This window comes from Aspergillus candidus (genome assembly GCF_002847045.1).
Source record: "Aspergillus candidus strain CBS 102.13 unplaced genomic scaffold BDW47scaffold_25, whole genome shotgun sequence".
In the NCBI taxonomy this organism is placed as follows: domain Eukaryota; kingdom Fungi; phylum Ascomycota; class Eurotiomycetes; order Eurotiales; family Aspergillaceae; genus Aspergillus; species Aspergillus candidus.
This window is the reverse complement of record NW_020194030.1, coordinates 170,448-183,079: the sequence shown is the minus strand read 5'-3', so window position 1 is coordinate 183,079 and position 12,632 is coordinate 170,448. Positions and strand designations below refer to the sequence as shown.

The window sequence follows — 12,632 nt, the reverse complement described above, 5'->3', positions numbered from 1 at the left end:
TTGAAAGTTCTTGAAGTTGAAACGAAGATTGTATAAAGTTCTAAGACAATATTCTATCACTTAGAGATAGACTATACAGACAACACTCAAGCATGGGTATAATATGCTAATATAAAACAAGGTCACCACCGGAGACATCAACGGCGCAGGAAACGGAAAAAGTCGGATGAAGGCCTGGCCGGCAAAGCAACGTTTGCTTCTCTGAAGACCTTAATCATCTTTTGGGACAGCTTTGATTTGGGAGGAATTGTCTTAGGGACTGTTTTCGTACTGAGAAGCACACGCACAACCTGGTAGAAATCTCGGCTGACGGCGAAGGAGAACGGGGTAACGCCCCTGTGATCAGCGCAGTTCATGTTAGCGCCACCATCTAGCAAAGCTAGAAATTTGTCGCGCCATAGGATGCCGCCCTCGTAGTTCTTCAATAGGGTCAGGAGAGGCGTTTCTTTAGTGTGGCAGTTGGGCAGGTCTAATTCTAATTCCGGTACGCGTTCTTTGAAACAATTGATCAGGATCGCTCCTTCTGCTCTGCAGTAGGTTGCATAATGCAGGCTAGTCAGCCCGTCTGCTGAGGTCGCCGTAGCATCGGCGCCGGAGAGTAACAGCTTTGAGACAATGTCGATATTGCCGTCTCGCGCGGCCTTCATGAGCGCTGTTAGCTTATCTGCGGATGGCGCGTCGACCGCTGCGCCTGCCTCCAATAGAGTCTGGACCATGTCAAGGCTTCCCCGCTCTACGGCAAGGTACAAAGGTGTTTTCTTGTCAGAGCTTTGCCGGTCGAGGTCGGGTGTCGGCTTCTCGGACAGAAGCAATTCCAGATCTTGGGTGAGAGAGTTTGTCACTGCATCGATCAAACGGGCGTCCGCCGGTGGAGTGGGAGCGCTCGTACAGTCTGAAGGAGTGATGGCTGTGGCTTTGGAGTCTAGAGACGTTAGATCTCCTTCGGATGTGCGGATGGTGTTCACTGACGACAGAGATTCCTTTCTGACGTGGTAGCCTTGAATAGAGCCTTCTGCGACTAGTGCCAAATGGCGAAGTATGTCCTTTACTTCGCTTGCACACGGACGACTAGCTTTCTCGATTCTCAGCGTGAGCGATAGCAAATCACACAACCCATTCAGCAGGTCCGAGTGCAAGTTGTATCCGGCGTGAGGGAGCCCATCCAGCCACGACTTGATGTGTGGATTCAGGACATGGGAACTCAGTTCGGGGGAGGTGCGGTGAAAATGATCGTCGGGGTAGTCGGTGATTCCATCCGTATCTTTCCGTCGTTTCAGATCCAACTCTCGCAGTCCACTTGCCCCATTCAGTGCAAAGGCTATTATACGCACGAGGATACAACCCAGCGACCAGACGTCACTTCTACGTCCGAACTGTCCGTACAGAACTTCAGGCGGATGGTAAGGCATTTCCCCTCGGACTAACGGAGATCGTTGTATTGTATATGCAGAGCCATCGGGATTGGTAGGCACCATAAGACCCCCCTGGGTTTGGGTCATCATGGATATTCCGAAATCCGTGATCTGCCAGTTTCCCACTGCGGGGGCTTTGGGGTTCGGGTATACCAGGATATTGGCCGGCTTGAGATCCATGTGACAGCAGACTGGGCGTGAGTCAATTTCAAGCCCATCATGCAAGAAGGCAAGGGCACTGGCGAGATTTGAAGCCTCGCGGAGGATCTCTGGGACGGTGAACCCAGCGCCGTTATTCAGGCCTCCTTCGAGAAATCTTTCCAGGTCCATCATCGCCAGGGGGTATAGAATATAAAAGTCGTTTCCAACTTCGATTGTCGCAAGGGAAGAGACGATCCGATCATGTTTGATGAGACTTTTCTTGAGCGTCTGCAGGTTTTTGGTCTCGTACTTGAACTCGCTGCTGTTCGAAAACCGTTTGCAGGCTACGGGTACCTCTCCCTATGCGACAACCGGGGTTAGCTGCGGTTGGGACAGTTCCCGATTTGTAGTGCGGTCAAACTCACGCCAGCGGGGCCTCTGTGGAATGATCTTTCTTCAGACGGCCGATAGTGGACGGCGGGAATGACCTCTTTCGTGACACTTCCGTATGCTCCTCGGCCCAGGTCCTCGGACCGTGCCTCTAAGAAAGGCAATCTCCAGTCCTTGGGCTTGACATTATTCTCTCCCTCCTCAATATCAATCGGCCAAAATATGACTCGCTCAAATAAAAATTTGAACGCCCATTCCTCCCCCAGGAAATTGGTATCACGGAGCGCCGCGAGGTCGTAGCGGGGAATATCCTGATCAGTCCGACCCTCGGTGTGTATAAATATATGGGAGAACCGTGTCCACTCATCCCAGCCGATGGAGATTAAAGTTGAGATCGTCTTCAAATGAGAGGCCTTTATAGTCGGTATCCTTGATGAGTCGAAACCAGGCTTCGTGTGCTGGATAAACAGTTCCAGGCGGTCGTTGGTCCAGATGTCATCTATGGCATCTCGAGGGATGAATGTCGCAGACGAGTCGCCTTTCTTGTGCATTCTCGCCTGGATGTTGGTCCAAAGCTCTCTCATAAAATTTTGTGGACCACTAGGCCCGGTTCCCTCCATATCTCAAGGGGGGCCTCCGGGCAGGGATCAAAGACCAAAGGACGCAATCGAAATGGAAGCGAGAGCATGTTATTAGGGGTGGAAAGCGGGGTTTTCTAGACGAATTCAACACGAAAATAAACCCCGGCACCACAGAATCCAGGATTTGCACTCTGATGAGGCTCACTAGGGTCTTTTGCAGCTCAAGTCATTGCTGTAATAGTCTAGGTATTGAGTCAACATGTGGCAAAAAGGACCTTTGAAGTGGCTGATAGCCACAGCCACACTGGTCTATTCACAATAACGTGGGCGATGGGATGTAAGAAGTCACCTGTCGATACGGGGTATTTATTTAAGATTGATCCATTGACAAATGCCATCGAGTTTTAGGCATAGCCCTGCTTCGACGCAAGGCGATGTCATGGAGCACTGAGCCCCTGATTGCTTCCCCGCCTGAAAGCAACCGTATTTTTTTTTTTTTTTTAAAAAAAAGACAGGGCATTAGACAAGTCAGTTCTGCAAGGCTGCACGCAATATCCTTGTGACCAATTGGGTATCCCCATACACTCAGGGCTGGATGGTGGGCCTGCGCCGCTCTGGTTGGGTGTCGGGATGCTCCTAATGGTTCACACCCCTGGACATCTTACTCTTCGGTGCCTCGTTGGCCAGGGTTATATGCTGGTGCCTACTGGGTGCTAAAAATACTTGTCCACTTATATACGAGGGACGTGATTAGTATTCTACTAATGCCTGTCGTGACGTGGAACCATTGAAGAGCACTGATCAATATCTAAAGTAACTAAGACGACATCATCCTTTCGCAACAAAAAAGATACGAAATAATTCCATGAGATAACTCTTATGCACATTGAAGACATACCCTGCCTGTAAGGCCAACTTGCACAATCTGAAATAACATCAGTACACATTTCCTTCATTCCAACAGCCCTGTTAATGTTGTTGACGACCATATTAACTTTGGCTCTCACATAACATTGACATGCTTCCAATAATTATAAGACAGCAGGCTACTCGCCGGAACCTTCACAGACACAGAAATCATCGAAATCTCCTCTTTCCTGGCCACGCAAAACACAAAACACCGAGAGGTGCCATCTCACGTGGCACACCATTTTATGTTTGACTATAGGACACGTCGTATAAGCAACTGACAGGAAAGGTAAACATTGAGAATTGCTTACATATGCTGTTCATCTCCTCTAGCGTGTATTTTGATGAGGCGCTTGGGACCTGGATGTAAGGTTAGGGCGCAATGTTGAGGGCGAAATAGCCAGGGCGCCGTAGGGCGACTCACAAAGAGAAATACCAATATAAATGCAATCACATCTAGGCCACTGCATCAAGTTAAAATCATTTTTGCTGTACTAACAGAAAGCGCGGTGCAACTAACGAGAACAGGAAGAGCAGCTCGGGCTTTCCCAGAGCCTGCGTCAGTCTGGGCACGAAGAGCACCAGCAAGCCAAGCCCAAGGAAATTGACCATGACACTGAAGCTCATTCCGACTTCTATAGACAAGAAGACCGATTAGATGGGACATGTATAAGTTAGGGCTCGGGTGATGCATGCCTCGATATGAAAGAGGGAAGGCTTCTGCGCTGAACGTGAATGGGATAGGGCCCGCCCCCACCCCATATGCCACGTTAAAAAGGACTACCGTAAAGGTGGCGATTGGTCCCAGTCGGATATTAACGTCATCTATTTCATAAAAGCCACCAATGGCCACCAAGCAGAAAAACATCGCTCCCAGAGAGGTGAGAAGGAGTTGTCTGCGGCTATACCTGTCGATCAACCTAAAGGCCGGTAGAGTACACAGAAAGTTTGCCAACCCAAAACCTAGAATTGTACGGTCAGTCCATGCTTGAAATTCTGCTCATACCATAACAAACCAAAATTTAACCATGCTACCCTCGTTCTCCTTTGTAGCTCGATAGTAGCAGGTTCTCGACCTTTGTTAGTCGGTTGATGGACGTCGTCGTAGAGCTTCGACGAATAGAACGACAAGACATTGATCTGTTGCACCAGTTAGCTATCCATACAAAGTATGTATCATGAAAAGGACGACCCACTCCGCAAAGCTGCTGGGACGCCATCACGATGAAAGCCGCTATACAGGCGTTTCTGTTCCTCGGGATTTTCCACAGCGCGCCAACTCTGTGTGGATAGCTGCTCTTCTGAATCATCTTTAGGTATCGATCATCACCAGCCTGATCCAGCGGGTGTTCTAGCGGCGTTCCACTCCTTGAATCCCTCCACGCTTGCTGATCAGGTGTCTTCTGGCCTTCGATAAGGGCCGCCTCCTTCTGCAACTGGCTATGGATGTAGAAGAGATCTCTCGCAGCTTGGACCTCCGTTGGGCGGAGCTGACATAGCACACCAAATGCGGCATGGTAATCTCCTCTTCGTATCAATAATCGCGGGGACTCCGGACAGAGGAATACCAGGAACAACATTATCAGGGCAGGAATAGCGGCGCTTGCCAGCAAGGCTCTCCAAGAATGATCAACAATCCATACAGTAAGGAAGCCTAGAAATATGCCACTACCGACATAAGTACGTGACTCGTATGAAAGGGGAAACAACATACCCCGCATCAAAGAATTGCCACATTATCAACAGGCGGCCCCTGAGATGGTCGGCCGCTGCTTCTGCTGCAAACACCGGCGCAATTGATGCTTTGGCTCCAATCTGCAAATCTCAATGTCAGGAGAGGTTCTGATATAGCATTATAGCAATAAACCTACGCCAATCCCAAGGCAAATCCGACATATAAGAAGCTGTACCCAGCTCTCGCAGCGGGCGGACCCTTCGCATCCAGAGTGTCAGTAGGACGGCTGATGATAGCAGCAAATCACCTGGTTACATACCAAGCGCAAAGGCCGCACAAAATATGGATGATAGAAAGAGAGCCGGTCGCCTTCCGGCTGTCGCTTCCTGTAGCTGGTCACTCAACCAGGCACCTCTTGGGAATATTAGCTACAATACCTCATATGAGACGGGTTTCTAACATGACACTTGCAGATAGCCAAGGTGCAGCATCTATCAATCCGGCTAGATAATCGTTATCGTCCTTGTCGAGGGCTACCCTCCACGCTTTAGAGCTGGCGTTAATAGTTGATTGCTGCCATCCTCTATTCGTCAATTAGACTGGTGCAAATATGCAGAATGCCTGGCTTTGGGACAAATTACTGTGTGATTGCGGCACATGCTGTGGTGAGAATGATTGCCCTGAGCCCCTTTGTCTGGTGAAAAAACCCCGGTTGCTCCTCCCCGTTGACCGACTCGTCCGTCGGACCGCTCCGATCGTTGGGATTTATACTGTCATACCCTAGCTTGGCTCCCTCTTGCAGGGTCTGAACGCTGACAATGTTTTCCAGCTCATAGAGCTCATGGAACCTTTCCACATCTCGTCTGATTTCGTCAGGAGGACGGTCTCGAAGGGCATGTTGGTCCCTACTTATTCTGCCTATGTCAGGACCTGGGAGGACTCAACGTGACACGCAAAGACAAGAGCAGCGGATAATCGGGGGGAGAATTTTATGCTGTATGCATTAAGGGGTATTGGCCACTTACCTGGACAAGGGTATTGAGTCAGTCCCTTGATGCATTTTAACGGATGAATCTGACCTTACGCACCATGCTATACGACGGATGGTTGAACTGGATATAAAACACCACACCGTACTACCGAAGTTCTATTGGCAGCCTCATACTAGACACCATCCCCGGCCTGGGAGTATGGGGAATGGGGATGGTATCCTTCTCCGTATTCGCCAGAGATCCCTGTCGTTTCCCGGAGGCCTGGACTCCGTCACCAGTCATTGACTATCTTGTCTGTTTAGCCGCTCACAGCCTTGTTCGCCCTTCTGGTTGTCTGTGACACAGGCGATAGACTGAGGGTAGACCAATTGGTGGGCTAAGGCTAGGGCTAAGGCTAGGCCTTGGCCTCCACCTCGTATCAAATCAACATCTACTAATCTGGGTCCGAGCAATTTTCGCCCATCACTGCCTATCACTGCCTATCACTGCCTATACCTCGCTTGTTTATTGCCTCTTTGCCGCGCGAAATGTCTATTTTGAATATGAGACAAACAGGTCTCCGAGCATAGTTTTTGCCATAGAGATCTTGTGAAGTGTCCCGGCACTAACCCTTCTTACCAAGGCACTCCTTTCAACCCCAAATTATATTGCGTCGTAGATCATTGCTTCGGTCATGACTAGACGTATGCAAGGCAAGAAATCATTGTGTTAATTTCTCGCTGGGCCTGCATGCAACCACGTTGCCCGCGGGAAATAAAGCTTGCACCATGATGCGATTCGGGTGACAGTCATCGGCATGATAGATCCTCGACTTGATGCAACCCCAAGGCCAAGGGAACCCCCGCAGTAACAGAACCCAATTTTGAGCCTCATTGGGCGGTTTGAGGGGTCTGTGGCTATTAGAACGTGGATATTTCACTACTACTTAGTGTTGGCCCATCTCTACGGCAGGATTTCTTCCTTGTGCGAAATAACATCCTTGCATCCGAAATTTTGCCACCGCAAAAACTATGGTCAAAAACATCGTTAATTCAGGCCTGACGGGATATATCAAGAGAGAGAAACTGCAAGACCGTCTTCGCAGTATCTTCCAAGAAGAGATCATAGTTTCCGCAAGTCCCTTCTTATGGCCCACCACTCCATACCCCAGCTGACTCTCGAGGCACTCAGCACTATAATGGGTTATTCTATTTTGACGCGCCGAGACTAGTAAACGAGGCACGTCTTCCCCCCTTATTCCTCTTGCACGTGAGCTATCCAGTGGGTGAAACTAACTACGCCACCGAGGCAGGATGAAATCGAGTATGACTGGCCCGATCCCCCAACCCCACCTGGGATCCCTGACTGATCGTCGACTGAACGGATCATAGCGATCTCCAGGAGCCCTTCCGTGTGAACTAAGTGGAGGCTGAGCGGATCCCGATGGTTCAAAGAAGGTGGTGTCATGGCTTGTTTTCCAGCCAACATTCATGTTTATACTTTTGTACATGGCTTGGTAGGCGAGCCTCGAGTTTCGCTGTCAGTTGTAGCAAGGCGTAACTGATCTGGGCGGTGCACTGAATGTTGATATTTCTTTGGAGCCTTTTTGTCTCCTGTAAGGCGTACCTCAATCCATTTGATCTGTCTTTTGAGAAGTTTGTGCAGTTTAAAGGTTCCTGGGCTCTTTCCAGAACACCTGTGGCTCTTTGGCCAAGGATTTCCTACCACACTATTACTGGCACTATCGTCAACTGTCAATTGTCAATAGTGATACCCTATCTTCCACGGAGTATGGACGAAATCATTATGAGTTACTATCAGGCCGTCCAGCCATACCTTCACAGACCCGCCCTTGTCTCTAACCCCAAGAAATCAAACATTTCCATCTTCGATTCTACCGTACAACCCAGCATCCTGACCTTCACGGACAGCGAAGAATTCGATAAATATATATCGACGACCCCGAAGCCCTCCACACGAATAATGTAATTTCTTGATTCTGAAACCGCCGACCCCAAAGCTCATATTGTGCAGTTCCATCGCTAGTCGCATTTCAACCCAGCCCCTCGGCATTACAGAAACCTCTTTGCGAGCGCTCATCAATGCCTATAATATCCATCACTCATACCTCGATCGTGTTCTTTCGTTCGGTGATAAGCCGCGCTGCTCAGATGCAGGGCATGGAGGTTTGGTCGTGCAGCGTAGGGAGTATGGATCATATGGTAAATTATCCCTGACCTATATCCACAAGGTATAACAGCTAACACCAGTAGATGCTCACTACCTGTTCGCATATCCAGAAGGCTATGACAACGGCCAGTCCGTAGCATGGACGACCCGACAGACTTGCGTTTTTCACCGACTCGACCCCTCTGGGAACGAAAACCTGTGGATATTTCTCCACGCGGGTCCACGCACCAAACTACAGACGACCATTGAGGCCGACATTTCCTCTGGTGTCCTCTCGTTTGAGACGAGCTGGTGCTCGTTTCACCTGCTGGCTCTTGCTACCTATCTCTGGAACTGGCGGTGGTATATTCGTTACTTGGGGGATGGCATTGAACGCATAGTAAGCCTTGTGCGTCACTGGACGCTTGAAGCCCTGCTGATCAGGGACGAAGGTGGAAATGGCACTCACTCTGAATGATGCCGACCTGCAATCTGTCAATCAGTCGAGTCCCCTGAACCTGCTTAAGCCTCAGTACTTGGAGGATAACCTTGCCCCAGTAAAGTCACAGGTAGGCGTTGCGCTGCAAATAGTCCGCAGGCTGGGGGAGTTGAACGCCCAACTTTACTCCAAGGGCATCATTAAAGAGTCCCAGTTGTTGGAGACTGACAATGTGCTGGGCCATCACTGCGTGAGCCTGGAAGGGCACCTAGACAGTGTGACGGCGCTGGAAAGGAAGGTCCGGGGAATATCACAGCTGGTATGTTTCCAACAACCATTCCGCTCGTACTTTCTGAGAGCCTCATATGTCTCGCTAACAACAGCTGCATACAGCTGGCCGTTGCACTCAACCTGAGAAACCAGTCTGTGACCATCGAGATCAATAATCGGTCGCTAGACATGAACCGAGAGTCGGTCGACGACAATGCGACTGTGCGAGTTGTTACACTGGTCACTTTGACTTATCTACCTGCCAGCTTTGTTTCAGTATGTATACATACCTGTACAATACAGAATTGTAAGCAGTCCAAAGGTCTAATCAAGTACCCACAGACTCTTCTTGGAATGAACCTATTCGATTTCAACGACCCCAACGGCAATACGAAGTTCACAATATCTCCGCAATTCTGGATCTTCGTGGTTATTGCCGTGCCCTTGACGGCGCTTACTCTTGGGTTTTGGTATTTCATGATGCGCCGGCGATTGAGAAAGCGGAAATATTCTGACTGTGAGGGGGATGTTAAATGTGGATAACTGGTTACCAGGCCATGATCATATGACTTGTGGATGACCATCAGGTGCATGGCGAGAGAGGCACCTCTGTGATTCCATATCCAGTGGTCTGGCCCAACCAATCCGGTGCGCTACTATATACGGCTTCTTGGACTATCTCTACATGAAGAACACAACAAGTGAAACTAATTCTATACGAAACTTTGTCGACCCTTTTGAGAGACGGATTCACTTTACTTTTATATATATCATGGGTGTGTTCTCATGCCACACAGAGATAAAGTTATACTAGTAAACACGTATCTGACGGGTATAAACCGCCTTACCTTCATCTGGCATTAGAGGCGACCAGTGACTTCAGTTAGTCTACATCACCTACAAGTTGAGTCACAGCTTTTCGGTAAGCGCCGAAGCAAGGAGCTTTGGAAAACACTACTCACATGTTCAATGGATTCACTTGAGTGATCTTATCAAGTTATGATGATTTGACCGGTCAGCTGGATTAGGAATCTATTGAGTTATAAGATGTAATCATGACGACAGGTATCAACACAAGCTCAAAGTATATACACATACCTATTGCCTAGGTATTCAGGCACAAATGGAGGGCGGAAATAATTCCCATTGGCTTGCCCCTCTGTCAGACCTCACCACCTCATCATCTCCCGCCATGCTCCTTCCTCTTCCTATTCATCATTCCTCATCCTACCTTCCTGGAAGAAAAAGAGCTTTGTTCAACATCATTCAGTGTTCTATCACAATGGAATATCTTAAGAGGCTGATAGGTCGAGAAACGACAGCGGCGAGCTCCGACCCTCAACCGACAAGCTCCAAATCCCCGCAGCCGCTCATCATGGGTAGGTCTATGACTCTGGCTTTCCTGATATCATCTTGTATTTGTGACAAGGTGTAACTGATTTGATGCAGCGGATCCACTGTTGTGTTCACGTAGTGAAACCGTGAGGAAGCTTGCTACAATACTTGACGAGGAACAGGTGGTCCATGTGAGAGGAACACCAGCCTCCGGCAAGTCTACCCTCGCCAAACTTCTCCACAGTCACAACAGGCAGAACCACATACCATCAGTCTTGATAGTAGGTTGGCCTCAGACGAAGAACTCCGCGCACACCAACATCTACATCAACATCCTCGTCCAGCACGCAAGAGATGCCGGCTTAACTTCCGTGACTCCAGACACTATCAGGGATACAGATGTTACCTTTCTCATCGACGAGGCACAGATGTCCTATGAAGATTATGGGCTATGGTTAGACTTTATCAAGACCCAGAATGGCCGCCGATATGGACCCAGAATCTGCTTGTTTACGTCCTACGGCAGCCCCTCTGAGGGACCAGACAATTACCCCACTGGTAGCCCACTTACATACCTGGGGGTCCAACAGCGAATATCTATCACTCCATCGAAGATTAGAGGCTCTCCACAGATTAGTCTCTTCTACACCCGGAGCGAATTTGATGACGTTGTACAACGGATATGTACGGACGATCGGCGTCCGGTCCCGCTTCATCATGACGCAGCGGATTATATTTTCTCTCTGACTAACGGTCACCCCGGTGCGGTTTACAGTGTGCTCGACATGATTTATCAGGTCTGCCTTAGTCTTGGTTTTTTATCCCAACTGAAAGGATGCTTATTGAATGAATTGCAGGTCTACCGGTCGAAAATCAAACATGGGAAAATCAGTGAGGTGGGAAAGGATCATATAATAACAATGTTAGATAACGAAGAAGAGTCTTTCCGCATTCTTGGGCAATCAGTGGTGAAACGGTCTTTTGTAGACCGACGAAGGCTCAGTCACCATGCAGCGGACACTCTCCGAGAAGTCTTGAAGAATGGAAGCGTTCAACGTGACCTTAGCAATGACGGCATTAGGAATTGTTATGAATCTGGATGGTTGCACTCGGAACCGCTTGATGCCGATGCGAGCAGTATTGTTTGTGTATTTCCAACAAGACTACATGCCAAGTAAGACTTGCTTGTTGTTATTCTATAAACACTCTACTAATCTGGATAGATACGTTGAACATTATCTAACCGCTTCTTCGGTGCCCTTCCCCATACAGAGATACCCCACCATTGGAGATCTGTCGGAAGCAGCACTAAGGCGATTTTCGCTACGAAATCTCTCCTCTATAACACGAGTAGGCACTGGGGCCGTTGTCCGGCCCGTTGAAGCTTGTTATCAAGACGAATTTTATCGATGTTTACATGAGGTTCTTGGGTTCTCGTCAAACGTCTCCAGTGAATGGTCTGGCGGTGGCAATGGCCGCATTGACTTCAGAATTGCTGACCTCGCATGGGGTATTGAATTGTTACGAGATGGAGATAGATTGGACGCCCACTGCTCCCGATTTGTAGACAACGGAAGTTACACTCGGTGGATCGAGCAAGGCGAATTGCGTGACTGGTTGATCATAGACTGCCGGACTTCACCTCCTCGCCCTTACAGTAAGTAAACATCACGGACGTCTTGATCTATGTCTACATCGAATTGCTAATCGAAACGAAGATGTACCGGGTACGAAGCTTTGGAGGGCTGTGTTTGCGGTGGACTTCTCTTCCATTGAAGTCTTGGATGCTTCCAACAATGTGGTCATTCCTCGGTTCCCGTTGATGTCTTAGCTCCACTACTTGTTTATCCAAGGAAACCGTGCGTTGTATTCTTTGTTGATCAATGGGTATTATTATATTCTGACGACACTCTTCTTGAAACAATCCTTTTATATCCGTCTTACTGTCTTGTTAGTTATATACTTAATAAGAAGAGAAACCCCAAGTCACGCAAGTCACAATATGAAAACCTCCGATGGACATAGTTTAGATACAGCTTGCTTATGTGGTATTGCGTCTACAGTGTAGTCCGAAATGCTAGACAAAGCTGCGAATATCAGAGGACATGGCACATGCTGGCGCCTCGCGTTTCTGTTTTTTCTGGCAATCCCTCGAGATTTATATATAACAGAGTAGTTGATTACCCAGTACATACGACCATAGGGTGTGGAGAACAGGGCTTCCCGTCCGCTCAGCCGTACTTAAGCCACACGCCGGCCGGTTAGTAGTATGGTGGGTGACCACATGCGAATCCCGGCTGTTGTATGTTTTTCATTTTTCCTTTTTCTTCATTTAGTTAG

At 48.7% G+C, this 12,632-nt stretch overlaps 5 protein-coding genes across 5 annotated transcripts; 3 read left to right on the top strand and 2 right to left on the bottom strand.

Annotated features, from left to right (window-relative positions):
• Window positions 1-79: 79 nt before the first annotated feature.
• On the bottom strand, window positions 80-2,824 carry BDW47DRAFT_106569 (protein kinase-like protein). The gene is made up of 2 exons (XM_024812796.1): window positions 1,979-2,824; window positions 80-1,913 (listed from the first exon to the last, which is right to left on the bottom strand). Exons 1-2 carry the CDS (start codon window positions 2,561-2,563, stop codon window positions 138-140), a joined length of 2,361 nt encoding a protein of 786 aa, XP_024671664.1. The 5' UTR covers window positions 2,564-2,824; the 3' UTR covers window positions 80-137.
• Window positions 2,825-3,570: 746 nt separating this feature from the next.
• Window positions 3,571-5,767, bottom strand: BDW47DRAFT_131911 (major facilitator superfamily domain-containing protein; the record flags this gene model as incomplete). The annotated part of the gene is made up of 11 exons (XM_024817422.1): window positions 3,571-3,686; window positions 3,745-3,793; window positions 3,858-3,889; window positions 4,043-4,396; window positions 4,450-4,573; window positions 4,630-5,101; window positions 5,148-5,248; window positions 5,305-5,366; window positions 5,428-5,522; window positions 5,569-5,630; window positions 5,750-5,767. The coding sequence occupies 11 exons, from the start codon at window positions 5,765-5,767 to the stop codon at window positions 3,571-3,573; spliced, it is 1,485 nt and encodes a 494-aa protein (XP_024671663.1).
• Window positions 5,768-7,103: 1,336 nt separating this feature from the next.
• Window positions 7,104-7,451, top strand: BDW47DRAFT_106566 (uncharacterized protein; the record flags this gene model as incomplete). The annotated part of the gene is made up of 3 exons (XM_024812795.1): window positions 7,104-7,212; window positions 7,271-7,318; window positions 7,392-7,451. Coding segments are annotated over exons 1-3 (203 nt in total), but the record flags the coding sequence as incomplete, so codon positions are not given.
• Window positions 7,452-7,870: 419 nt separating this feature from the next.
• On the top strand, window positions 7,871-9,500 carry BDW47DRAFT_117851 (uncharacterized protein; the record flags this gene model as incomplete). The annotated part of the gene is made up of 6 exons (XM_024815132.1): window positions 7,871-8,064; window positions 8,114-8,301; window positions 8,353-8,648; window positions 8,701-9,006; window positions 9,081-9,197; window positions 9,261-9,500. The coding sequence occupies 6 exons, from the start codon at window positions 7,871-7,873 to the stop codon at window positions 9,498-9,500; spliced, it is 1,341 nt and encodes a 446-aa protein (XP_024671661.1).
• Window positions 9,501-10,102: 602 nt separating this feature from the next.
• Window positions 10,103-12,418, top strand: BDW47DRAFT_106563 (uncharacterized protein). Its single transcript, XM_024812794.1, has 5 exons — window positions 10,103-10,336; window positions 10,407-11,089; window positions 11,150-11,466; window positions 11,516-11,949; window positions 12,011-12,418. The coding sequence occupies exons 1-5, from the start codon at window positions 10,150-10,152 to the stop codon at window positions 12,121-12,123; spliced, it is 1,734 nt and encodes a 577-aa protein (XP_024671660.1). The 5' UTR covers window positions 10,103-10,149; the 3' UTR covers window positions 12,124-12,418.
• The last annotated feature ends 214 nt before the right edge of the window (window positions 12,419-12,632 follow it).